Source organism: Lupinus angustifolius, chromosome LG07 (genome assembly GCF_001865875.1).
Source record: "Lupinus angustifolius cultivar Tanjil chromosome LG07, LupAngTanjil_v1.0, whole genome shotgun sequence".
Taxonomy (NCBI): Eukaryota; Viridiplantae; Streptophyta; class Magnoliopsida; order Fabales; family Fabaceae; genus Lupinus; species Lupinus angustifolius.
This window is the reverse complement of record NC_032015.1, coordinates 1,181,382-1,207,310: the sequence shown is the minus strand read 5'-3', so window position 1 is coordinate 1,207,310 and position 25,929 is coordinate 1,181,382. Positions and strand designations below refer to the sequence as shown.

The following is a 25,929-nucleotide window of genomic DNA, read 5'->3' as shown; positions in this document are numbered from 1 at the left end:
GAAAATTAAACTTGAATGTACTCTCTATTCTTTCTTTTTTTAGTTTTAGGTTTTCTTGTGTTTGAGAACTTTAACAGTTTTACCTTTTCATTGCTTAGTAAAAAAAATATCCACATTAAATAATTATACTTTCAATTTTTTACACAATAAACTAATTAATTGAAGTATCAAGTTTTTACAATTTCCAAGATAACAATATGAACATTTTAGTAAAAATACTATAAAACAACAAATAAATGAATAATTTATTATTATTTTTCAATATCTTAAACTATAAAGGATAAAAAAATATAGAGAATAATTATTTTAGTAATTAAATTTTACGAGTATATGAAACTTTACTTGCCGATGGTTCCTTTCTCAAAATATCATTGCTGTCTGAAAAATTAAATATCGTTAGGATTATTACTCACTCGATTGATTAATGCTACGCCAAATTTCATTATAGGATATATTTTAGAATATTTTGATGATGCTTTTAATAATACATTTTATAATTCCTTTGAAACATTATTTTTCTTTATTTGTCCCTATAAAATTCTTTATCTCTCTTTTTTCTTGGATAAAAGAATATCCCTAAATAATGAGATATAATTAAGTTTAAGTCTTTAAGATTGTAAAGGTGTAATATTTATGCAATAAGTTAAATATTTATACACAGTTATTACATCATTCATCTAAATTTCTTTGAAGAATGAATAATTTTTAAATATAAATGATAGTGGTTTAATAAAAATAATACATATACTGATATGCATCTTTTTCTATATAATTAAAGAGTTAATGTTATAATGGAAAGGTCTAGTTTTATCGAGGCAAAAAATTATGTACTTATAAGATATTTATATATTATTATTGTATTATTCACATTTTATTTAATGATCATTGTTTTTTCTAGAAAATATTTTATATAATTGATAATTTTTTATATTAATAATGTATAAATATTATACTAAATAAAAATCGGATTCCTATCAACGTTTACCCATTTTAACTTCTTAACAAAACCCACAATTGAAAGTTTTGTTAGTTCCAAAACTAACAGGTAAGAAGTGCTACTTAAAAGAAATCAAAACAATATTTAAATTAACTACTTTTATGGATATCTATAATTCTGTTGGAAATATTTTATAATAAATATTGTATGAAGTGTAGATATTATCTAAAAGATTCTGTGATAATTTTTATAAGATTCGTATTACAACATCAATGAAGCATTTATTTTTGTTCCAAAATAGTCCTTATTAAACATTTTGAATATCTCTATCTTCATTGTTATATTGATTAACGAGAAAACAATTGAATGAATCAATAATCTCTAAATAGTTTGAATAATTTAAAAGCTAGTTTATTTTAAGACTACTAACTATAAAGTTCTCTAATATTAAATGAAAGTAAAAATGAAATGTGGAAATATTTTCCAAAAATAAAGGAAGTTTACTATTTTTGACTAACTCTATTGTTGGGTATATTCAATTAAACATGTATTATGTATTTAATAAGCGTGTTGAAAATGATTGATGGTTCCTTTCGACTCAAATATAACATTAAAAATGCTATTTAATACATTTGGACAGAGTCATCACATAGTTGAACAAGTCAGTTCTTATCTAAATTTCCCAATGTTTAAGCCTTAGTTAAGCAAGACTCAGCAACACGTATACTTCGATTGTGATTCCTCTGGTCATAATACACTAACCGCCTTTCATCTTATATTTTTGTTGGTTTCCCACATATTCCACAGATGAGGCTAATTTTCCTGAACATTTTTTTTATTCACAAGATTCGAGGGGAATCAAACATCTATCACTTGAACCAACGCTCGTTGGTCATTCCATTTAAAATGTTATGCTAAAATTAACACTCCAACTAACTTCCTTCACCAATTTATATTTGGTGATGTAAATATATAGCCAAGTGGAACTATAAACAATGATCAATTATTTATTTATCAGGTTTGATCATTGATGTTGGTACAGGGCATAATGGACTTTCTTCAAATAGGGTATTTGTGTATATTAAAAGCAAAATAGGCAATTATCTGTTCGAAAAAATAAAAAGGTATTTATCAGTTAATGATTTTTTTTGTTTCCAACATATATCCTTGCATTAAAGACAATCTTATCTTAATCGAGAACATTCATAGATATGTGGGACTAACTTTTCCAGCTGATATTTTTTCATCCACAAGACTCGAACTTAAGTCATTGCTTAAGAAGTCAAACATATATCACTTAAACCAACATCAGTTAGTTATCTCTTAATGACTTTGACAAGAGCCAGTAGACAACGCATGTGATAAATAAATAAAATGATTTAATATATTTATATTAATAATGTAAGTGTTTTTATACTATCAACAAGTTTTCTATTATTCATATGTCAATTATCATTAACTTTTAAACAAAAGTAATAGAAATCAATGATAAAAAAACTTTATAATAATGATGCTTAGATTTTAAGCTCTAAATAAAAAGGTGTATTTTGTGAGTTAATAATGTTGCATGGCTCGCTGTATGATGAATGCATGCGTAGGTGCACAATCAGCATATATAATGTAATACTATAATAATACAGAGAACCATACTTTAGTCAACATTGATGATAATGTTCCTCCTCTTAATTTGACATGATAAATTATAAGTTAAAGGTTAGATAAATAACTAAAGACTTATTTTATTTGTAGGCAGCATATGGGAGAATTAATTTCAGTAAATGTACCAGATGCGCAGGAATGAGGAGTGTGTACATAGAATTATCCGATTAGAACTTAGTTTGCTTGATCGGTTAAATTATTTTGAGATATCATATTTAAATTGGAAGAATTTTCCATTATTTTTATTTATTTTAAGCAAATCGTTTAATTTGCTTATCGGGTTATTCTATATAGCTAAAGTAATTCAAACTCTCTTTCGATTAAAAGTGTGGACCATTGTCATCTACACACTGTTTATTCACAACAATCTTCAAACATTCTCGTTTTTCGGTTGGTTTCCGCAGCTATAATGTTGAAAACCTCGTATCTTTGCCAATGGATTCTAAACCAAATTTATGGCTCCTTTGAAGAAGAAAAACAACTCTTTAACCTGTGAACTTTCTTTCCTTCTTCGTTCAGTTGCATTGGGACTTTTCATCTCTATCTTTACTAGAATCCCAGTTCTTGATATTGTTATTATCATTTCCATCTATTTTTACAACTTCATCAAAATCATCCTTTTGCAATTCTTTACGTGGTAATCCTCTTCGATCTCTTTTGTGTACAAACTTTTTCATGATTGGTTGCACTTAACTTCTTTCCCTTTCCTCTTTTGCCAATCATTTTTCTTAATCTAACAAAATCTAAATCTCCGTATCGTAGCAAGATCATTAGCCTATTCATAAGAGAAAATAAAATCATATGAACAATATAACCGACTTTTTCCTTTGCTTGGGTTACCGGCCATCCTCGAAAGTTTTGGGTTAAATTCTATTATTTTAGCAATAAATCCAATAAATGTAAGTGATATTCTGTGCATATTGGTTTTTCTTTGGAAAGGAAAAAATCCCAAATAAAGATGTGATCATGCAAATCAGGATCTTAAGCATACAGAAAATATTCAATAGAGAAATAAACAAAACGTCCCCAGAAAGAAAAAAAAAACAAGATTGACAGGTTAAGCAGCAGCAACTACTGAAAATTACTGAAAACTCTTTTGCAAGTGACTCGTTAACCCAACCAATAGACTACATAGGTAAGAGATTAATCTTATGGTACTATCATGCACCTATTTGGGACCCATAAATGTTGTTTTTGTGAGTATAAAGATGAAACTTATAACTACATATTTAAGTGACTCAATCCTCGATCAACAGTTAAATTTTATATCATTTTATAGAACTTCTAATAAGAAAATAAGATAAAAGCATATACTTAGCCTTTAAAATTAACTAAAATATGTGTGCACTTTGTTATAGTTCTTTTGTAATATAGAGAGGGAAATCTGGAATGACTGTAATTATTAAGGTAGGTGTCAAAAGAAGGCAAGAGAAATTTTGTAAAGACAAACATGTTTCCAGATTAGTTGATGTGAGGACTTCGGAACAGGAGCCCATGTAATAACGATATATAAGGACCAATGTTCTGTCCGACATTGTGTTTTACTCAATGTATCATAACTTGTGGTTGATTGAAAAATATATATTTAATTTTAAGTTATGAAATATTTTTCTGGGCAATCACACTTTATAATACATAGAGTGACATATTATTGTGGGACATTATCCCGGATATATATAACAAATAAGTAAAGTAACCTAGTTAAACCTTATATTTCGACCCATAACTCATTAAGGTATTAGATAGTATTTTTTATGTGAGACTTATTTTACACATATCTTACTCACTGTGGAACTTCCCAAATTGTACTTGATTTTGGAATGCATTAAAAGTAAAACCAATCTTTAGATTAGTTTCCAAAATAGGTTAAAGGCATGTAATAGAAAACTTAGAATCCGGTACTATTCTAAGGGCATAGAGTTTTGGATGGGTACCGCATAAAAAGCTAAGGTTCCAATCCAAACACAAAGCATGAAATAAAAGGATGAAATAAGGTTAAATTGTAGTATTGAACAAACGCGGTCGTATTGGTAAATCCAAAATGAATAAATAATAGAGTTAACAGAGGAAGAAGGATATATATGAGTTGGAATAGGAGGAATCAAACACTGAATGAATGGAAAACAATGTAACAGAAGACAAGTGTCCAATTTAACTTTCATTATTGATTTCTTGAAGCTTTTTTTTAGTTGATTTTAGAGGGAAAGAAAGAGAAATTAAATACTTAAAAGGGAATTTTATGGCTCTCAAATCTTTAGTTTATATATTATTTTGCTCAAATTAAATTAGAATATTTTTAATGTGGAATACTAATTATTAATCGAAAATGAAACAATATGTCAACATCTTTATGTTACTTCTAATATGGCAAGGGCCATCTACTAAGATATAATATCAAGAATAGCCTACTATAAAAATAGGAAAAATAAAATAATATTATAAAGTATGAGGGTATAATATTAATTTGAATACTTCAAATAACTTGTCAATTTAAAAATTATTAATTTAGACAAAGCAAAAAATATAGCCTTCTACTCTTAGTCATACATTATTATTATTTTGTCTTAAAACTGCATGGTGAAACACCAAAAGTTAAATAATGCAAAACAAATTAGTGAAACACCATAAGGTAAATAATGCAAAACAAATCATTCAAACTATGCATTATTCCATTGCAAGATGGGTAAACCCACCCATGACAAAAAAATACATTACTAATAATTAAGCTCCAAAACACAGATGCTGATGTTTTTTATCCAAATTCACCACCAAGGCTTTTATTACAAAAAGGCACAATGAACTCAATAAAACACCAACTTGAAATAACCCAAATTCATAAAGATGAAATAACTTAAACACCAATATGATAACCCAAGTTCAAAAGGTGAAATAACTTAAACATAATTTTAAAATTTTAAATATTTCAAATTTATTTTATATTTTTATATCATAAACACTTGGGAACCGAATGAGTTACTTACTACCTTTTTTATGCTCGTCTAAAAATAACATGATTTTTTTGGGTATCAACATTAATTTAAAAATTTGATGTTATAATGGTAAGAAGTTATAAATTATTCAAATATGATGTTTGAATAGAAAGATATATCGTACTTTTGTATTTTCTATTTATAAATTTTAATTGCACATATAGATAAGATATATTTATATTATTATTATTACAATATAATTTTGGAGAAAAAGACAATTTTTTTGATATGCAAATATTGAGATTATGAAATGATACTTCCTTGCTCGTGAAAAGTACTAAGTTTACAGAAATTTTGTAGTGAAATTTATATATACCTTGTTAGTAGAAAAAACTTGAGAATAAACTTGTGTCACACATTGTGTGGATGGTTCAGCTGTATATAATTACCTATCAATGTCATATTTTTACACTAACACATTTGTTTTTTATCATAACTTAGTGAGTTGGGTTTTAAGATCCATCATAATTATATTTAGGACATACCTTACAATTCTATAAGTATTTATAGATCACATATCAACAAATCTTCTATTATAATATGAATATTAATGTCTAAAACATATTGCTTCCGGAAGAATATCAATTATCAATTACTTAATGTAATAAAGAAATTAATATGATGTCAAAGTTAATTTTTTTAGTATAAATATATCCTCCTATTAAATCATTTTAATAATACTCTACTTACAATAAAGTGACATATGTCAAAAATTGATATTCCATTTTAATAATACCTTGTATGACATAATTTTAATATTCCATTTTTATCTTTTTTAACCTCTCTCCTTAATAACTAATAAAAACTTCCACACAATACTAATATTTAACAATCATATAATAATTTTTATATTCTTAAATCAACATTTTTCTTTAAGTTTATATATTACAATAAAAATACGGGTCGACAGGCACAAAGTATCTTTCAACGCGCTAGTTTCTTTATGAGGGAAGTTGGTGGGGGTGGTTAAGATACTTTAGATTTTTTATATGAAACATTTATGTTGTGGTTATTATGGCACTCAATCTCTCTCTCTTTTCTCTTTCATTCCTTCTAAGTTCAAATAATTTTTTTTATAAATCATTAAAAGTTTTAACCCCAATATTTTCACATATTATTATTATTTAGTATTTACCAATACCCAAACCTCTTGTTTGGGAGAAGAATAATAATAAGGGAGAAAAAGAAGGGAAATCAAAAGTAAACTTAAAAACAACGCACATTCTCTCTTCTTTCTTTCAATTCCCAATTTCCGTGCCCTAGATTTTCTCCACTTTCCTCTCACCGTGTTTTGGTCTTAGGGTTCCTTCGATTCCATGGATTCATCTGATGATATGCACGATGCCAACGACATCGAGTCCCTCGATGAAGATTTCTACAGCGACGATGTTCCCATGGATTACTACAGCGACTACGACGATGACGCTGCCGATGATTACTTCGACGATGCGGATGACGCCGACCGAATTTTCTCTCGTCGCCCTGAGGTACTTCTCTTCCAATCCATTCTCGATTTCAATTCCGTAATTTTTTAATTCAATGGAGAATGTGAAAAAAAATGAGAATCATAGTGTTAGCAGAAATCTATCAGCAATGATAATCAGTTATTCATATTGATGAAGATGCAGATAACGAATTGATAATACGTTTTTTTTTCTTTGTGGTTTTTATTTTATATGATGATAAATGATTTGAAGGCTAATATTTGGGTACATGTTTGGATTTCAGCAAAATTTTACCATATTGAAGGAATCAGATATCCGGCAAAGACAGGACGAGGACGTCAATAGAGTTGCATCGGTTCTTTCCATATCGAAAGTTTCTGCAAGCATACTACTCCGTCACTACAATTGGTAAATTCAAATTTTAATGTTGAACCTTGTATTGATTGACATTTTTGACATTAATATGTTGCTATAATTAATGTGCTGCTATAATGATGATACCAATCATATGATTCATTTGTATAATGAATTGATGATATGTATGGTTTTGGTTGCACTTATTGCCTAGTGTTATGTACTGTATACTCTTGTAAGATATATAAGTTGGTTTCACAGGAGTGTGACTAAAGTGCATGATGCATGGTTTGCTGATGAAGATGGTGTCCGGAAAGCAGTTGGCTTGTTGGAGCAGCCAATTGTCCAGTGTCCTAATGATGAAGAGGTAAGATATCCATAGTTGGGTTTTAAAACTGGTCAATAATGTAGTTTGATTTTTTCTCCTGCCATTTGTGTTTCATATTTCTTTCTCTTGTGTGGCCAGCCTACTTGTGGCATCTGCTTTGAAAATTATCCCTGTTCTAAGATTGCAATGGCTTCTTGTGGTCATCCCTACTGTATCTCATGTTGGGGAGGTATGTCTTGCATGCTTATTTCTTTGTTCTTGTGTGACCTCGGTAAAATCTGGACAATATGCTGAATATAAACATTTAATTTCTTTTTTTTGTGATAGAATATGCATTTTGGTTTTGGTGTCATTTTCCTGTGTCCATTGTTAGTTTTTATTTTTATTCTCAGAATTTTAGCATGCTTTATCAGACTTGCTTTTCTAAACCTATTCCATCTAGTCATTTAGATGTTGCCTGTATCATTTACTGTCCTGTCTGTTTTTTCTTCCTGCCTTATCACATTTTTCTGCTCTTTTCATCATTCTAGGATATATTGGCACATCCATTAATGATGGTCCTGGATGTTTGACGCTGAGATGTCCTGATCCAACTTGTGGTGCTGCTGTTGGTCAAGATATGATTGATCTTGTAGCATCTGATGAAGATAAACATAAGTATGGCCATTACCTTCTAAGGTCTTATATTGAGGACAATAAGATGGTATGTAGTAGAAGTGGAATTTTGGCGTTGATAATGATATTGAATGAAATATGTACTTCTATTTATACTGCCAATTGAAGTCCATGTTATATGTCTTTTTATTATGCATCTGTAACTATGCATGTCGAATAATTTTTTTGCATTCTTTATAAACTCCTGGATAAACAGGGTTATAAATTTCTAAATCTGTTGATTAATGGTTCAACATATAGCACCAAGGAAGCGCAAAATCTGATAAGAAATACAGATATGACATGATATAGATACATAAATATGTAGAAGGTTCATAAAGCCCTGAAATATATATTGACGAAAAGCATCTAAAAAGTATTAAGTATCTGATATGATACGTATCAGATACTGGCGTAGCAACCATTTTGAAGTATTGGCTGCTACGGAGGTTATCTCATTGTCTGAGTGTCATACTGATCTTATTTCTCTGGCTTCCTTTGTTTTGCCTAGTCCAAGTGGTGTCCTGCTCCAGGTTGTGAGTATGCAGTTAATTTTGATGCTGGCAGTGCAAATTATGATGTCTCTTGCCTCTGTTCATATTGCTTTTGTTGGAATGTAAGTTGCATGAGGATTCTTCGAGATTATTTTGGTTTTGCATTTAAGGATATTCTTGTTTGTTCTGCCGACTGATAAGATGTGCCTTTTGAATAACAGTGCACCGAGGAGGCTCACCGTCCAGTGGACTGTGGCACAGTGGCAAAGTGGATTTTGAAGAACAGCGCAGAGTCTGAAAACATGAACTGGTATGAATTTCTGCAAGAGTTTTGCTCATGCTTGTTTCTCTTAATAGTTTGTGCAAGATGGTATTCTCAATAACTGCAGGGTCTAATTTTTAAAATAGAAACTTGAAATCAGGGGAGTACTTTCGAGGGGTGAAAAATCATGTAGATTTTAATGCTTGAAGCAGGTTATATGTTTGGTGGTGTAGGGGTGTGCTGTTTTGAGAACCTTACTTCAGTTGAAGGAATTAAAGAAATAAAACAGAGAGAACTGTAATGTAGTTAATGTTTGGACTCCGTTCATAATCCTACCAGATCAGTTATAAATCAACATAATTAATGGATTTTTCACTCCCCGGATCTCCTTTATGATCCTCGAATTGCTTCCATTCATTTCTTTTGGAGTCAAGGATACCCTGACTTATTATATATACTGATAAATTGTGGCTTTTCAAATCAACACTTCAGAACTTGAGCTTAATTTATGACTTTCAGGATACTTGCTAACTCAAAGCCATGTCCCAAGTGCAAGCGACCTATTGAAAAAAACCAAGGGTGCATGCACATGACATGTACTCCACCCTGTAAATATGAATTTTGCTGGTATGCATTTTTCTTTTCATTTCCTTTTAAACTTTTAGCAAATGTGTTGCACGCTTCTTTTCTCTTTTCCATTATCATTGTTGTAGAATAGCTTTAGTTTATATGAACTATAACTGAATTTAATTCATTTATCTACATAGGCTATGCCTTGGTGTATGGTCAGACCATGGTGAAAGAACTGGTGGTTTCTATGCTTGCAATCGTTATGAATCAGCTAAGCAAGAGGGAGTGGTAATCGACATAGAATTACTCTACTTCTCTCGATACAGTTTTCAGGCTACAAATAGCCTACTTTCCCCTCCGTTTCTATTTGAATAATGTCATTTGTTTATGAACTAAATTTGTTGTTTATAGTATGATGATTCTGAAAAGAGAAGAGAAATGGCAAAGAATTCACTGGAGAGGTACACACATTATTATGAGCGGTGGGCCAGCAATCAATCTGTACGCATCACTTCTACTTATTATCTTCAGAATATTATCTTCCACTAGAATTTCTGAATTCATTTCTCATAATTTATATTTTGTGAATATTTCTACCATTTTGAAAACTAAATGACTACTTTCAAATGAAGAATAATATCACATGATATTTTTTGTAATCACCTCCATATGTATTTGCTTCATATTGAAGGTTAGAACTAATGGGTAATGCTTTAATGTGCTTCATTTCTTTTAAATGCGTACTATGTGTAAGGCTAACTAGCTAATTTTGAGTGAATTCCTTGTTGATGGACATTGGATTGTTATTGGTTTTCTTTTTTAAATTGTGTTCTATGTTATCTTCTATGGGTAATACAATTAAGTCATCATATATATCTTGAAAAGCCATTTTAAAAATATTTCTTATGTGGTTATATTCTTCATTGAAAAACAATTAAAATATTGCATTATGGCGTTGTTTGGTCCATGTAGCCAAACCCCACCTAGTGGAATAAAGGCTTGGTTGTTGTTGTTGTTGGTTATATTCTTAATTGATATGATTTGTGCAATATTTTTTTTTCTTGCCTTGCAGTCTAGACAAAAAGCTCTTGCAGATCTACATCAGATGCAAACTGTTCATGTAAGTCATTGTACAGTTGTGATGTTCATCCATCTTTTTTCTTTGAAGTTTAATATAGTAGCTTCTGTGTAATTTTTGACAGCTGCAATAGCATTTACGGCACTTGTTTGTGTTATTACTTTAAGCATGTTTGACAACGGTTAGGGTCAGGCATATGAAATTGTGATAAATGAATCAAATAATATGAATATTTTGTACTTTTTTGCTTCTCATATGGGCTTTTGATCAAGCTTCAAGGGATCATATAATTACTCGCTATTCCTCCTTTTCTTGCCAGATTGAGAAGCTTAGTGACACACAGTGTCAGCCTGAGTCACAACTTAAGTTCATAACCGAGGCCTGGCTACAAGTAAATAAATTTCTCTCCCTTTTTTATGGCTTTCTTCAGTTTGCTTGGTAATGAATCATGAAGCCTTAACATGTTCATTGTAAGAGTAGATCAGTTATTCCCCTGGGGGACATTTGCTAATAGTTTTATTGTTATAGCTGTAGGGAGTTTTCATGGTGATTTTCATTGTTTTAGTTGTGGGGAATTTTTTGTTTAAGCAGTCACAATTGCGTGAAGTCATTTCAGGATGACATAGAAGGCTTCCTAATCAGTGTTTTCATGCTTGCAGATCGTTGAGTGTAGGCGAGTGCTGAAATGGACATATGCATATGGTTACTATTTACCAGAGAATGAGCATGCGAAAAAACAGTTCTTTGAGTACTTACAAGGTTTAATTTGTCAACTTTAACATAATTAGTACAAGATTGTGTTTGTGGTTGTTCCCCCATACATGACACTCTACCATAATTTTTGTTTTCAGGTGAAGCAGAATCTGGTCTGGAGAGACTTCATCAATGTGCCGAAAAGGAACTACATCCATTCATCAACGATGATGGCCCATCTAGAGAATTTAATGACTTTCGTACAAAGCTAGCTGGGTTGACTAGGTATATGTCACTTTTGTTTTGTTAAGCATTTGCCTTGCACTCTTGTTTTTATTTATTTATTTATGATTTTTTGGGAGTTCTTGTTAGAGGGTGAGCATTGGCGCAACGCTAAGGTTGTTTGCTGTGACCTGTGTGGAGGTCATGGGGTCAAATCCTAGAAACAACCTCGTTACTTGCGACAGTAAAACTGTGTAGTACATCTTCCATTGGAAAAAAATAGCAACGTTATAGAAAACCATATTTTGAAATAAATATGAAATATGTTTTGAACATGACACATACTTTACATATCTGATATGCTTTGTGATAAAATCCATACTTCTAGGCTATCAAAAGTTCTTCTGTCCCAAGTCTGTCACCAAGTGTTTTGTTTGTTTCTATATATTTTCTACTCTTCTTTGTCCTTCTAGTGTGGCAATTTGGTTTCAGTATGTTAGTTTTATTAAATAGCACATCACTAATGACTGTCCCCGTCTTTTGTTGGTTAAACTTGTACATGTTAAAATTGAAGGGTGTGTGCCTTATTTGATTTTCTTTTCCATAATTTTTGGCAGTGTAACTAAGAACTACTTTGAGAACTTAGTTAGAGCATTAGAGAGTGGTCTAACTGATGTGGATGCTGATGGAGCTGCCTCTAGCAAAGCAACAAGCTCAAAAAATGCTGCAGGGAGCAGCAAGGGGAGAGGTGGAAGAGGAAAGGGAACTTTGCGAAGCAGCTTGTCCAACAGGATGACCGATGATAGTCATTGGTTTTGCGAGCAATGTACCTATGCAAATGTCAAATCTGCCACCGCATGTCAGATTTGCAATCATCAGCGTCGATGAACTTTTGGGCTCTCTGTTGGAAACAAATGCCTCCAGTCCAAGGCCACTGCACCAAAAGCAAGTGGAGTTAACTGCTACTTGTGCGTAGTTAAATGATAGTTCCATTTTGTGAGGCTACTGAAAATGTGAACAGGTTGAAGTGGGTAGGGCATGGAAGAAAAGTTGCCCTCCTTGCACTCTAGTTTTATACCACCCAATTTGATGTATATAATGTTCTATCTTAATATTTATATATGGGGTTTCTGCAACAGGCTTTTATAACTGAATACCATAGCAGTAGATTCTGCAGATGAACACAAATATGTTTGTTTTTGTCCTGATTTCTTTCAGTAAACCTCTTGGCAGTTTCCTTAAGATAAAGCCAGTGTTTGGTTCATTTTTAGAAATCAAGGGACTGAAATAACTATTGTACTATATCATTTGAGATTTTATTGCATATTTGTCAAGTTTGTGGCTGGTTTTCATAATTTTGTAGGGTCCTATTTGGTGTGTTATGCATGCCTCCGAGTTAGTGTATGACTTAAGGTTGTAGCGCTGCTGCTTCTGCTCCTGCTTATTTTTTACTTTTCTACTTGAGTTGTCTCCTAGGTCCAGTTGGGTGAATTGTGGTTGGCTACCAAATTATTGAGAACCTTGACCCAGGCTCAACTTCATTATATAAATTGATCGAGATTATAATTGGAGATTAAAGATAAGTAATTCATGTGTAATCTTTTTTTACTATATTCACAAGCTACATTTTCTCAATTTCTGCAAACGTGAAAATCCAAATCATGTTTACATCATCAAAAGTGATTCTGGATGGTTTGGTGAAACCAAACAAACATGGAACAATTGGTAATGTGAAAAAGAGCAATTTTTTTATCAGCAAAACAGGATATTATTAGTAAGACGGAGACTATTAATAAGACAGAAATTAAGGAGAACAAGTAGTGTTCACAAAAAGTCTAACAAGCTGAAGGGTTTAACACACATTCAACATTGGAATAAATAAATGTTGCATTTAGAATTGAAGTAAATTAACTCTCTCACGAATAAATTGTTTCGTTGTATTAAAATCAGCAGTTTGGCATTAGAAATTTAGAATCCACTTGGATAGTTTTTGCTTGAAACGGACCTGTCACATATATACTATTATATCCTTAAACGAGATATGTGTTTCTTCAACTATTGTTCATACAAGAGTCATCAATTTGATAACAGCTTCACATGAGCCCTCGTCTTGACTATTTTCACACCCTTCATTGGTAAATCTTAACTACAACTCTAACAAATGTAAGATCACCTACTAACTAAAATGTCACTAATTCTCCAGAGATTTCTTACAATATTCCATTTTCAAGACCAATTTCAATATCCATAATAACATTTTGACATCAATTAATGAAATAAATTTAAATAAAAAATGAAGTTAAGACATGATTTTGTCCAGATGGGGTCCTTCTCTGCATCATTTGAAGTTTTGAACTGAGAACTTGGTCTACCTCTTCATTATATTAATTTAGTTAGCTACACTTATAGATTTGTCTTTAAACATCTTCATGCTTAATGCATTTAGCATTGCTCTTGAATACTGCCTAGAAGCCATTTTCCAATCTCCTCCTGTCTTCATCATTGCCTTAAACTCCTCAAAACTTATTCTTCCATCCTTTAACAAAACAACACACATAGTCTTGAGAACTGAATTATCTTAAGGTAGAATGATACAAGTTGAAGTAAGACATGTTTTGTTACCTTATCCAAGTCGACATCGTTTAGAATGTCTCTAATCACCTTGTCGTCATCAAGTCCTAAACCATCATCTGATAACACATCTTTCAACTCTTCAAACTCAACGTACCCGCTTTGATTCTTGTCGAAGTAATTGAATGCTTCACTGAGATGCTCATCACTTTCTATCTTTCTCAGATGAACACTCATTGTTATAAACTCTTCGCAATTCAGGGTGCCATTTCCATCAATATCTGCCTGTTCTCATCAACAAACAACTTCACTTTTCTTAACTAGATTAAATGTTGCAATATATGTATATGCGTGTGTTTATGTAATATGATAATAAACTTATTGAGGGTATGAAATTTGTAGTAGTGATTTAGATTTATGCAGTTACCATAGTCATTTAATCCAAAGGCTAGTAGTGTTTAAACCATGTTTTACATAAAAAATTTAGACTTTGTAATGAAGTATTTTGAGAGGTTAAGATTTCATATTGAAAATCCAAATGAAGTTATATTTTGTTAGATAATATTTGAATAAAATCACACTATTCTGTTATCCTAGATTGTAAGAAAAAAACATACAGCTTCCATTAACATCTGAACATCAGGATCAGGAAGAGTGTGTCCCAACATTGCAAGACCATCTTTGAGTTCTTCAAATGTTAAGTGCCCATTTTTGTCCTTGTCCATCATATCAAACATTTTCCTTATATATTGAATTTGCTCATCTGGAAGGTTATCAGCCACCACCTGAGGAGAACACATTTACAAGTTTAGACTAATTCTAAGGCAGAAATGATATTTTCTTTTTATAAGGGATATGTAACTTACTCTAAGAACCTTCTTTTTGAATCTGTTCATCAAGGAGAATGTCTTGATCCTCATTCTAACTTGGTCTCCAAGAGAAATATTTCGAGCGTGATCCTTATTTTGTATCCAGGAATGTTCTTTACATGCAAGAAATTAAATAATTTGTACATGTTAATTTCATATGTAATCAAAAATATAAAGATGGTGACATTTCATATCAATCTCAGGCACAGTTCATAAGTTCAAGTAATTAATTCTCCCAACCAAACCAAAATACTCATTCACTGAAACTCTTTACAGCATAGATTTTAAGTATCAAGAAACCTTAACCTTAAATCTAGCATGGTGACATTTTTTGTTTTCCGGAAAGCTGAAACACATACCAAGAACTTCTTCCAGTGTTATACGGGTGTATGGATTTGAATCAAGCATACGCTTAATTATGTCTTTTGCTTCTTCCGAAACTTTAGGCCAAGGATCCCTTGTGAAGTCAAGATTACCGCCGATAATGGCCTGTGCAATTCCTTCCTCAGTTTCTGTACTAGTTATTATAATCCCATCATTAGAAGAAACTCCATGAAACAAACTTCTGAACATGATTTTCTAATTTTCTCTTTTCACAGTTCATGTATATGCATTAAACAAAATGTGGCATACCTGCCCAAAAGGGTGGAACTCCACAAAGTAAAATATAAAGAATAACGCCTGTGCTCCACACATCGATTTCGGGTCCGTAGTTACGCCTTAAGACCTCTGGAGCCATGTAATATGGACTTCCAACAATTTCGCTGAATCTTTCCCCTGTCACCATACATTGTAAACTTCAGCCATTTACTTCAATTATGTACATTAGTAGTGAAAAAATGCATGCTATACAATAAGAATGGTACAAAAGTGAAACAATAAAACTTTACCAGCTTCATAGAATGTAGAAAGTCCAAAATCAATTGCCTTTAAGGGACTAGTCTCACTTGCATCTGCAAATAAGAAATTTTCAGGTTTTAAGTCCCTGTGTATTACCCCGTTGTCATGACACACCTGAATGCATAAAAGTAATTCATTTATATATGTGAGAAGAAAAAAAGTTGTAGTTTAGATATGGAGGATAGAAAACACAATGCAACCAGTCCAAGAAATAAAGGAAAGAAACCAAAAGAGAGAGGATAAATATGCACTAGGACACTGTAAGAAACTATGCATTTTACAACATTATGATTTGCATGAACATGGAGTCTTTGTTTGGTCTTGTTATTTCTGCAATCAAATAGCTTCTAGACCATAATTTCTTCAACCCTTCTTGTCTATTAATGTCAAAACTTTAAACAATCATAACCATATCACAATACACATCATCTTCAATATCTCCTTAACAAAACACAACAACATCATAACATGTTCATTTCCAAAGAAACAAAAATGTTTGAAACAAAAGAAGTACAATACATACCTTACAAACTTGAAGTATTGTCTTTGTAACATTAGCAGCAGCACGTTCTGTATAATGTCCCTTAGCAACAATCCTATCAAAAAGTTCACCACCTTCACAAAGCTCCATAACAAGATAAACAGCATCTCTATCCTCATAAGCCTCTCTAAAGGACACAATATTAGGATGTTTAGGCAAATGTCTCATGATCTGAACCTCTCTTCTCACATCAGCAATATCAATCTCTGTCCTCAACTTAGTCTTTGATATCTTCTTACATGCAAATGCCTCACCACTCTTCAAATCCACACACCTATGTGTAACACCAAACTCACCTCTCCCTAGCTCCTTCCCTAATTGATACTTGTCAAATATATTCCCCGGGGAAGGACTAGCTACGACGTTGATCGGTGGCCGCATTGAGGCCACGGATGAGCGGCGCACGGTGGTTGGTGTTGGTGGGTCATGATTAAAATGATCATGTTGGTTGTTTCTTGGTGTACAAGGTTTGGTGATAGGTTCTTTATACCTTTTACGTGGGAATGTTTTTCCTGGTGATGAAATGCAACTTCCCATGGAGGTGTTTGAGTAATTATTATATCTATATCTCAAAGTTTGTATGTATATATATAATACAAAAAAGAATGAGGTTATGTAACGTTTTGATGTTACCCAATCTCCATGGGAAGATAACAAAGAGGAAGTGAGGAATGAGAATGAGAATGGGAATGAAGGATGCTATATTTGGGGTTTGGGAGATTCAATTGTTGAGTTGGAACATTACAAGTACATTGGTCCCGCCATTTTCTTAGGACTGTTATTGAAGTTTCTGAATAACTTTTTAAAGAAAAAGAATAAAAACGTGTGAATATTATTTCTAGTTTCGTTGTTTTCTTTATACTTGATGACCAAAGTGCTTATATTCTGCCTACCTTCTTGTTATTAGATACCCAAAGGTCACTAACTTATTTAGACGTGAGAATGTAAAAGTTTTACGGAATATAAATCTAAATCACATTCAACACCACCGTTGTTTAATAAAATTATACAAACTATCTCTCTATTATTTAGCTACAAAAACTTTTAGTTTTTATATATATCTTACACTAACTACTTATCCATGAGAAATAAGTATGATTTTCTGAATAAAAATGATGATTTTCTGGACAAAAATAAATAACATTTGAGCCAATACATTTTAATTATTTTTTGTTCGTTAGAGTATAGTATAATAGTGATTTAAATATGTCCTTATAATTATTTATACATTTTATATTAAATTAAAATAATAAAAATGTATTGATTCGTATACTATTTGGACATGTCTTCACAATATATTATATTTTGTTTAACTTAATTATATTTATTATCTTTTTTGTTTAAAAGATCATATTTATTTATCATACAGGGGTAACCGGTGTAAATGTGTAATGTATGTATAAAAATCAGGGGGCTGTGTAGCTATAAGAAATGAAGGAGTGATTTATATAATTTCACTAAAACTCAGATGTGTCAGTATAATTTACTCTAAAATTAATAGTGGATGACATACTGGTATGTAAAAAATTTACACTAACAATACTTAAATTTAAATTCTAAAAGTTAATGAAATGTGGTCTATCTATACTACTTAGGAAAACACCAAATAATTATCCATGATGTAATTTGTGTATACCTATTCTACTTTTTCATGATTTATAATTTTATATTTATGTAAATTATGATTATATCAATATAAATTAATGTTTATTCTTATTCTATAAAATGTCAGACATTTACATGTATATTGCACATTATAAATAATTGAAAAGCGGGTTGACAAAACACTCTTGTGCCTACCAACATGATAGTATAATATAAGTATAAAAGTTTATACATATAAACGATGGATAATGCATTAACCATGTATAAAATTGATGTAATTTCACTTCATCCATTATTTTTATCATAATAATATCCATGGTCATATATTAAAACTACATGACTAATATTATTAAGAGTGTAAAATGTGGTACTGACGGTGTAAGTACATCATATATCGATCATTTGTAATACTTTTATTTAAAAATTATTAATAATTAAAAATCAATAATGGATGATGTAGTAACGTGTAAAAAACAGTTACACCGTGGATGTATCTTTTTCTCTATTATTAATGATTGATTAATAAAGAGTAGCATACTTTTGTTGACGAAGTAGAAGATCCACTAATATCATTGAAGGAAGACGATGATGGAATGTTATTGGGTATTGTTTGTTGTAGTGACATTGTCATTCACAATCAGTTTTAGTATAAGGAATAATAATAATAATAATAATAATAATAATAATAATAATAAATACTACTCATCTTCTTTGCAACACAACTTTTCAAACCCGTTACCTTCTCTCTGATCACAACGGTATAACTCTCTCTCTCTCTCTCTCTCTCTCTTTTCCTTTTTATTTTCTATTAAATTATTATATTTCCTTCATTTCTATTCCCCTTTTTGCTATTGCAACTCTTATGAATATTGTGGAAAGTAAAAAGTAAGAGAAAAATAAATAGTGTAGGAAAGATGGGTGAAGATTGATGTTATATATATATATATATATATATATATATCATCCTATTTTTCTCATCTTTATCTGCATAATCATTTTCACATTTAATGGACCTAACAAGTGATATATTTGTAATTAATAGTGTGTGGAAAGGAAATCTCTGATAATCGTAATCGGAAAAGTGTAGTGTGTGACTATGAATCTTCTATGGCAGGGACTTATGCAAGTGTTTTTGAGTATTGTGCTGGGAGATGCAAGAGTGTGGTGAGTATACTTTGTTTAACAAGAAATATTCTTATACAGTTATACTTTGTAAGTGATATACTCTCCCCATGTAGACAAGGTTACTTATTCTAATACATAGCAACCTTTTGTGTGTTAACTTATCTTTTCAGTCTTGATTCCGAAGTTTTTTGTATTTTAGTCTTGGTTTAGGGATTTGTGACGAAGGAATTCACTTTCTTATCATGTAGTTTTATCTCAAAATCAGCACAATGATTTATTCACATCATGTTCTTTTTTGTGTTTGATATCGTCTCACAGTAACACTTACCAGGGTGAATAATCCCATTCTCGTTAGTCTGTCATGCTCGACTTTACCTTGTGTAACTTGTTTTCGTAGACATGTGAAAATGGAGTCAGATAGTAGTTATTATTTCAGGCATATTCAAGCGTACTAGGAAGCTAGGAGGTTACATGGGCATTAATTCTTAGGTGTGTGAATAGCAACATACCACCAAGAACCGGCTCTTCTGGTTACCTTGAAACACAGTTCTAATGAGGAGAAGTGGAGATAGGTCGGAGTCTGATATCTTTATATTTTCTCTGTTTAAAATTTACGATGAGGTCTAATGTTTCAGGTTCATGAAAATGCTTATCTTAGTGACTTCCATCACTGCTTTTCTCTGCCATCAAATTCCTCAGGTAAGTCTCCTGAGGAAATTAATTCTTAGTGCCTAGTAATTGTGTTGAGATCCTGATCCTTTATTTGGCCTACCAAGGTTCAGATTCTAATGCTTTATCAGTTAGTGGTGCCAATTTACCGATAGCTTAGTAATACTAGAATATGGTTTTTTTATCAACAAAAGAAAAAAAATCCTAGCACACAGAAGTAAATCAGTGAAATAGCATTTTGGTGACTAGCATTCCTTCAAAATAATATTCTATTTTGTAGTCTAGTAAGGTCCAGCTATGGATAGTTCGAGTTAGCCCCTATCGATTAAATTAAAGGGAGAAATCTAAATAACTAATACAAATTGCAGAGATTTTCAGACACTTGTGGAAGGTTGTAGGTCTTTTATGACAAATATGTTCTGAATTTGTCTTTTTCATAGTCATTTAGATTAATTCCGTTTTTTACCATGTATTGAAGCAGGGACTGATACTAACCTCCCGGAGGCAAGATTGAATGGCATCAATGTTGTTGTTGGCAGGTAATTTATCACCCAGATTGCTTCTTATGTTGAGGTTAACGTCTAAAGTTTCTTGCTGTTGCTTAACAGTTGAACTTCTTATCAATTATTTGTCAGGCAAGGTGAAGCATGTGATTCAGCATGCAAGTCAAGAGGACAATCATGTGTCCCAAATATACTTTCGGTGCTTAATAATTGTGACATGTAAGTGATGCATTAAATTTTTGTTGCTGGTATATTTCAATTTTACTCTGTACTTGTGTAACTTATCCACATTGTGCGTGAGATGTATAGGTTTATAAGCTTACTTGGTTTTCATCTATATGATAATATGAGGCACAGTTACAGTCTTTTAGATTGCCTCCTTTTGCTTGTCTTTTGGAAAAGTAATATAAAATCCCTTTATTAATGCTTAGTTCTATAACATGCTATCATGGATAATGTCTTGGCACAACAAGCATTATTGAGTGATGAAGGAATGTCAAGCATGCATATTTTGTTTCTTTTCTTTTAATGTACTGATCTTTTCTATTGATGATAACTGTGTCGGCAGTATTCAGAAACATATGAGCTGCAAAGGAGCTTGTCTGGCAAGCGTAGGACCAGATAAACCTGCTGAAGTTGTTCATAATGCTCCAAAGCATATGGTGATAAGTGTCTTATGTTTGAAGTTGTAATAACTAAGAAACATGTTAGGTTCCATAACCTGATGAATAGTGGCTAACTGATAGGTAATCTTTTCCTATATAAATTAAATTAAGATAATATGGTGTCATAGAATGCTTTCTTTTAGCAAAATGGATTTTTGAAGGGTCCTAAACTGAGAAATTCATTTAAATGCCCATGTGGTTCCCATGCTGCTGTATAGCTCTTAAAAATGACATTTGCTTTCATATATTACACCCTGACTGAACCACTGTGAATTTGGTGGTACTAATTCCAAAGCTACAATGCCACTACAACAATACTAGGCTGGACATGTTTTAAATTTTATGTTTTCCCGCAACTTATTATCCTATATTAAATCAAAATAATGCTTATTAAGTAGTCATTGTACGATATTACCTAAAATTAGTCGTCCTTGGATAACTTTTCATCTGTGGAAATTAAAGGATCTGGAACTTCAGATGTTGTAGAAATCTTGTTGTCTGAAACATGAGCAATTGAGCATGCAATTTAAAATACCTTCAATCATTATGGCTGAAATGTTCAGTTAGTTTTGAGGTATGCCAAACCAAGGAAAACAAGTTCAGGACATTAGTAATAAAAATCTGCTTTCTGTTATTTTCAGAATCCTGGATCATGTTTATACACTCAGACACAGTCTATTCTTTCTTGCGGTGGTTCACATCAGCATACAAGGAGACTCTGCCTTTGTGCTTAGCTTAATGTGGTTGCTGGTATGTTGTCCGGTCCCTTTCTTGTTACAAAAAAACATGTGATGTCAAAAATTAAAGCTTCCTTTATATGTTCGTGCTGGAAAAGATAAAGCATTATGTGGAACCAAGTTCAATTGTGGCATGCTCTTTTCAAACGCTGAGCTGAGTGATATAATTTTCTTGAGGCAGAAAGTATCTAATCCATGTGTTGTAGTAATACAAGCTTTGCTTTTTGTGACATCTGATCTTATGATTACTAGAATTTTTAGCACCAGAAGAGTTAGTATTGAAGGAAGCAACTCATGTTTTTTGTTAAGAATGAAGGAAGCATCTCACATGAATAGTCAGTCTCCTGAAATTTTTTATGTTGTAAAATTTTATTAATTAGCCATTCCTTTCAAAGTTTGGAACAGAATAGTACTGTATGCTATATATGGAAGCTCTAGAGACAATTAGACTAGTACGCCCAATTTAGAAAATATGATCATTAATCCTAAGTTATAAGCTGAAAAGTCAATTATGGATCGGAGAAAATATTTCATCCGCCCGTATTAAAACAGTATTTTTACTAGTTACATAAATATTTATTCCCTTAATTTATTTTATTACAAATTTAATTATTAATATAATAAAAAAATTATTTTTATCTCATAAGAGTTTATCTTGGTCTTATGTATCCTTAGCTGCAACAGGAAAATCAAGTGATAGACTGTGAGTGTAAAAGTTTTCACGACTTGAAACATAAGTGTAATATGACATGAGATGTAATTTCACTATTAAATTTAAAAAAATGATGATTTTATTAATAAAACATTTTTTTATAATTAATAAGGTTAAGAGAAAAGAAAGTAGGTAATACTAATGAACCCACCAGCTTCTAAACCCTAGTATGGAGTAAATTGACAACCACAATATATAAGCAAATTGACAATCACTATATATAATTAAAATTTAAAACCCAAGTTACATTGTCTGCCACTTTTCTGTTTTCCACTCCTTAGCTTAACTTGAGTGAAATCAGAAGCTATAATCTGTTTTGAAGATCCTATTGGCCAATGGAGTTGATGATGAGGAAGAGTTACTATCCTTGTTCTCTACTGCAATTTCAGCTTGTTCTTCTTGGGCTACATCAAAAGCTGGATGTTTAAATATATTATAGAGCAACTGTGTCCCTCTGAGTGCATTTGTCAAAGGCAAATGACCTTCTGGGGTGTCATCATTGAGCTCCCAAATAAACTCAGTGGGAAAAGCTTTGTAGTTATATTGCTCTATCTCAGTGTCAAGCTTCTTCATCCAACCAACCTTAATGAAAAACTTGGTGAAGTCTCCATTAACCTTCTCAAATATTCTCTTTTGGACACTGTAACCAAACTTGTTATCACTGTATTCCCTCCACAGTTCATCAATGATTTTGAGGTCAGTTTCTGAGATGAATTGTACCTCTGAGAAGAAAACATAGCCACGCTTTTGAGCAGCCTCACCTGCAAGAACTATTATGAGGCGCCTTGTCTCTTCATCAGCTAGTTGGAAGTTCTTGGTTGAAAGGTGCTGTATGAGTAGGTCATAGGAGATGTTGAATTCAGAGGTTAATGGGGTGGTGGAGGAAGTTGTTTGGGAGACAGAGAAGGTGACATAGGAGTTGGAACTAGATGAATAAGAAGAAAGAGTGAGGTTGGTGTTTGTGGTTGTAGGTTTGAGGAATAGTGAAGAAAAAAGAGTGGTTGAAGGAGTGTTAGAGGGATAGTGGGGTTTGATGAGAGAATGGTGTTGAATGGAATGGAGAGAATTTGTTGCCATTTTTTGTGTTCAAAACATAGAATGAGAAATGTTTAAGAGAGGATGAAAAATGAAAATGTGAAAGTGGGTTTCTTCAGATATGATATGAGAAATGTAATGAATGAATGAAGGAGAAGTTGCTTGGTGAGAGATAAGGAATATGTGAGGTGGGACTTGAAGAATGAAGAGCACTCTCATCAAGAGAAATACAGTAATAGATTGTGATTGGTTGGAATTGGGTGAGGCTAGATCACACCCCATCTCTCCCCATGAGTGTGTGTCACATACATACACCACAATTAAAATTAATCTTCTTTTTCTTTACTAAGAAACAAAATAGATATGGTAGTATTTGCTATACAATTAGCTAAATGAATAGCCAATCACAGTGTAAATCAATATATAAAATATGAATAAAAGTTTATACAAAGTATAGATTTTTTTTGGGTCTTTGTGCACTTGCTTATGCAATCTAGGGACCAGAGTAATAATCAGATGAATAAATTCATTCTCTAACTGATAATTCTAGAATAATTTTTTTGAATGTGTTGTAAATAACAAAATTTTTTAAAGTAATTTAGTAACAAATTTGTGTCAAAGTAATTAGAAATAAATGTGCAAGTATACTAGTTTAATATTTTTAATCTTAATCCTATAAGTAAGATTAGTTTCAAATCATAGTTTATTTTATGTGTATAATTCCACATTTGGAGATTCTAAAATCACTTTTGAAAACTAAAATATGTTTTTTTGATAATCCTTAGCAAATGTGTTTTTGCATCAAAATTATGATTGATCAAAGTACCAAAATGTGGCTTTTGTGTTGAATTGAAACATTTCTAGTGAATTTTTTCTACAAACTTAATTTTAGAATAAAAGCATCTACACATAAAAATCTTCTCTTCAAAATTAATTTTAAATCGAAATCAATTTTACACATTAAATTCATTGAAAATAAAATCATGTTTGACAAACTCATTCCTAGTATGCCCAATCCTTTGCTTTGGTGTTTCTTTTTTGAGTTTGGCTCTTGTTGTAGACACCAGACACTACACTGATATTCTCCTTTGATTTTATGCATGTCGTTCCGATGTTTGCTATTTTCAGAGTATGTCCGTTATACTGATTGTGTAGTCTGCATATTTTGGAGAAAAAAACACACAACACTTTGTAATTTTATGTGTTTTATTTCATAGGATGGTAGTGGTGCAACTCATTTTGGGTTTTATTAGTAACATTTGACAGATGTTTTTTTGTTATATTGAACATTATTTAAATGAAAGAAAAATATATGAGGGTATGAGTTTTATACACTATTACTATATTATCAATTATTCATGTTTAAAAAGACAAACCAAATAACCAACGGGTGTTGGTTCAAGTTGTACATGTTTGATTTCTCTTAAGCAAGGTCTCGGGTTCGAGTCTTATGGATCGAAAAAATATACGTTGGGAGAGTTAGTCTCATATACCTATGGATGTTCCCGACTCGGACAAGATTGTCTCCGGTACGATGATACCTATAAACCAAATAGAATTTTCATATTTTTATGAACTTTTCATTTTAATAATTTGATCCTTATATTGAATGGAATAATAAATGAGATGGAATTAAAAAGAAGTACAACTAAAAATTCAAGTGATTGTTTTTAAAAATATTTATTAGAAAGCTTTGTTAATTAGAATGATCTTAACCTATGTCATTGGAGTTTGATTGGCTATGCATGGGGCCAAATGCAATGGAGAGTATATAGTCACGGAAGTTATTTGAAGATCAGGTGCCAAATGATGTGTGTGCTTTTTATTGGAATGAGTGAGTTGAAAAGATAGTAACAAAATGAAAAGTACATTATACGGTGTCAGTGTTGATTTTAGTAGTGCAATTTAAAGTACCAACATAGTTAACATTACCAAATTCAGCAACAAATTGATAATGGGAGTCTTTTTTAACTTAAAGAATTATTGAAATAAATAATTAATAATATGTGGTTAAAATATATATCAATAAGCCCTTATAGCTCAGTGGTAGAGCGTCAGTCTTGTAAACTGAAGGTCCGTAGTTCGATCCTGCGTGAGGGCATTATCTTTTGATTTTTTTTTGTATTTATGAAAAATTATTCTTGTGATCTTGCTGAGACCAGTGACGGATCTAGGATCTAGAGTCGGGATGTACACAGTATTAAGGGGTTTTAGTAAACATTCCTCCACTGGCTTTTGGTTCAACCAACATGGGTACAGCCATTGCATCCATGCTGTTTGTTATTGCAATTAGGTCTTTGGGGTATGATTA

General features: G+C 31.7%; 4 protein-coding genes and 1 non-coding gene across 5 annotated transcripts; 3 read left to right on the top strand and 2 right to left on the bottom strand.

Moving 5' to 3' along the window:
• On the top strand, positions 6,881-13,023 carry LOC109351544 (probable E3 ubiquitin-protein ligase ARI7). Its single transcript, XM_019593020.1, has 15 exons — positions 6,881-7,073; positions 7,315-7,439; positions 7,647-7,752; positions 7,852-7,942; positions 8,244-8,416; positions 8,879-8,983; positions 9,083-9,171; positions 9,643-9,750; positions 9,891-9,981; positions 10,105-10,194; positions 10,766-10,813; positions 11,091-11,162; positions 11,431-11,530; positions 11,623-11,749; positions 12,304-13,023. Exons 1-15 carry the CDS (start codon positions 6,903-6,905, stop codon positions 12,572-12,574), a joined length of 1,767 nt encoding a protein of 588 aa, XP_019448565.1. The 5' UTR covers positions 6,881-6,902; the 3' UTR covers positions 12,575-13,023.
• On the bottom strand, positions 14,015-17,255 carry LOC109351545 (calcium-dependent protein kinase 24-like). The gene is made up of 8 exons (XM_019593021.1): positions 16,550-17,255; positions 16,017-16,140; positions 15,760-15,903; positions 15,486-15,638; positions 15,124-15,239; positions 14,875-15,042; positions 14,309-14,542; positions 14,015-14,222 (listed from the first exon to the last, which is right to left on the bottom strand). Exons 1-8 carry the CDS (start codon positions 17,102-17,104, stop codon positions 14,076-14,078), a joined length of 1,641 nt encoding a protein of 546 aa, XP_019448566.1. The 5' UTR covers positions 17,105-17,255; the 3' UTR covers positions 14,015-14,075.
• Positions 19,244-24,900, top strand: LOC109351554 (alpha-1,6-mannosylglycoprotein 6-beta-N-acetylglucosaminyltransferase B-like). Its single transcript, XM_019593037.1, has 7 exons — positions 19,244-19,336; positions 19,933-19,996; positions 20,445-20,505; positions 20,602-20,688; positions 21,038-21,131; positions 21,776-21,884; positions 24,747-24,900. The coding sequence occupies exons 1-6, from the start codon at positions 19,280-19,282 to the stop codon at positions 21,866-21,868; spliced, it is 456 nt and encodes a 151-aa protein (XP_019448582.1). The 5' UTR covers positions 19,244-19,279; the 3' UTR covers positions 21,869-21,884; positions 24,747-24,900.
• On the bottom strand, positions 22,757-23,759 carry LOC109351550 (tetrapyrrole-binding protein, chloroplastic-like). Its single transcript, XM_019593028.1, has one exon. It carries the CDS (start codon positions 23,658-23,660, stop codon positions 22,881-22,883), a length of 780 nt encoding a protein of 259 aa, XP_019448573.1. The 5' UTR covers positions 23,661-23,759; the 3' UTR covers positions 22,757-22,880.
• TRNAT-UGU lies at positions 25,648-25,719 on the top strand. Its single transcript has one exon. It is a non-coding gene; the product is annotated as a tRNA-Thr (tRNA).

Bases quoted from the DNA above. Each gene is read 5' to 3' on its own strand.
- LOC109351545 (XM_019593021.1), bottom strand. From the start codon at position 17,104: ATGGGAAGTTGCATTTCATCACCAGGAAAAACATTCCCACGTAAAAGG. The intron at 16,141-16,549 runs GTATGTATTGTA...TTATGCATTCAG, and splicing joins CAATACTTCAAGTTTGTAAG to GTGTGTCATGACAACGGGGT. The intron at 15,043-15,123 runs GTAAGTTACATA...TGTTCTCCTCAG, and splicing joins TCAAAAAGAAGGTTCTTAGA to GTGGTGGCTGATAACCTTCC.
- LOC109351554 (XM_019593037.1), top strand. From the start codon at position 19,280: ATGGCAGGGACTTATGCAAGTGTTTTTGAGTATTGTGCTGGGAGATGC. The intron at 19,337-19,932 runs GTGAGTATACTT...CTAATGTTTCAG, and splicing joins CTGGGAGATGCAAGAGTGTG to GTTCATGAAAATGCTTATCT. The intron at 21,132-21,775 runs GTGATAAGTGTC...TGTTATTTTCAG, and splicing joins ATAATGCTCCAAAGCATATG to AATCCTGGATCATGTTTATA.
- LOC109351550 (XM_019593028.1), bottom strand. From the start codon at position 23,660: ATGGCAACAAATTCTCTCCATTCCATTCAACACCATTCTCTCATCAAA.
- LOC109351544 (XM_019593020.1), top strand. From the start codon at position 6,903: ATGGATTCATCTGATGATATGCACGATGCCAACGACATCGAGTCCCTC. The intron at 9,751-9,890 runs GTATGCATTTTT...TTATCTACATAG, and splicing joins TGTAAATATGAATTTTGCTG to GCTATGCCTTGGTGTATGGT. The intron at 11,531-11,622 runs GTTTAATTTGTC...TTTTGTTTTCAG, and splicing joins GTTCTTTGAGTACTTACAAG to GTGAAGCAGAATCTGGTCTG.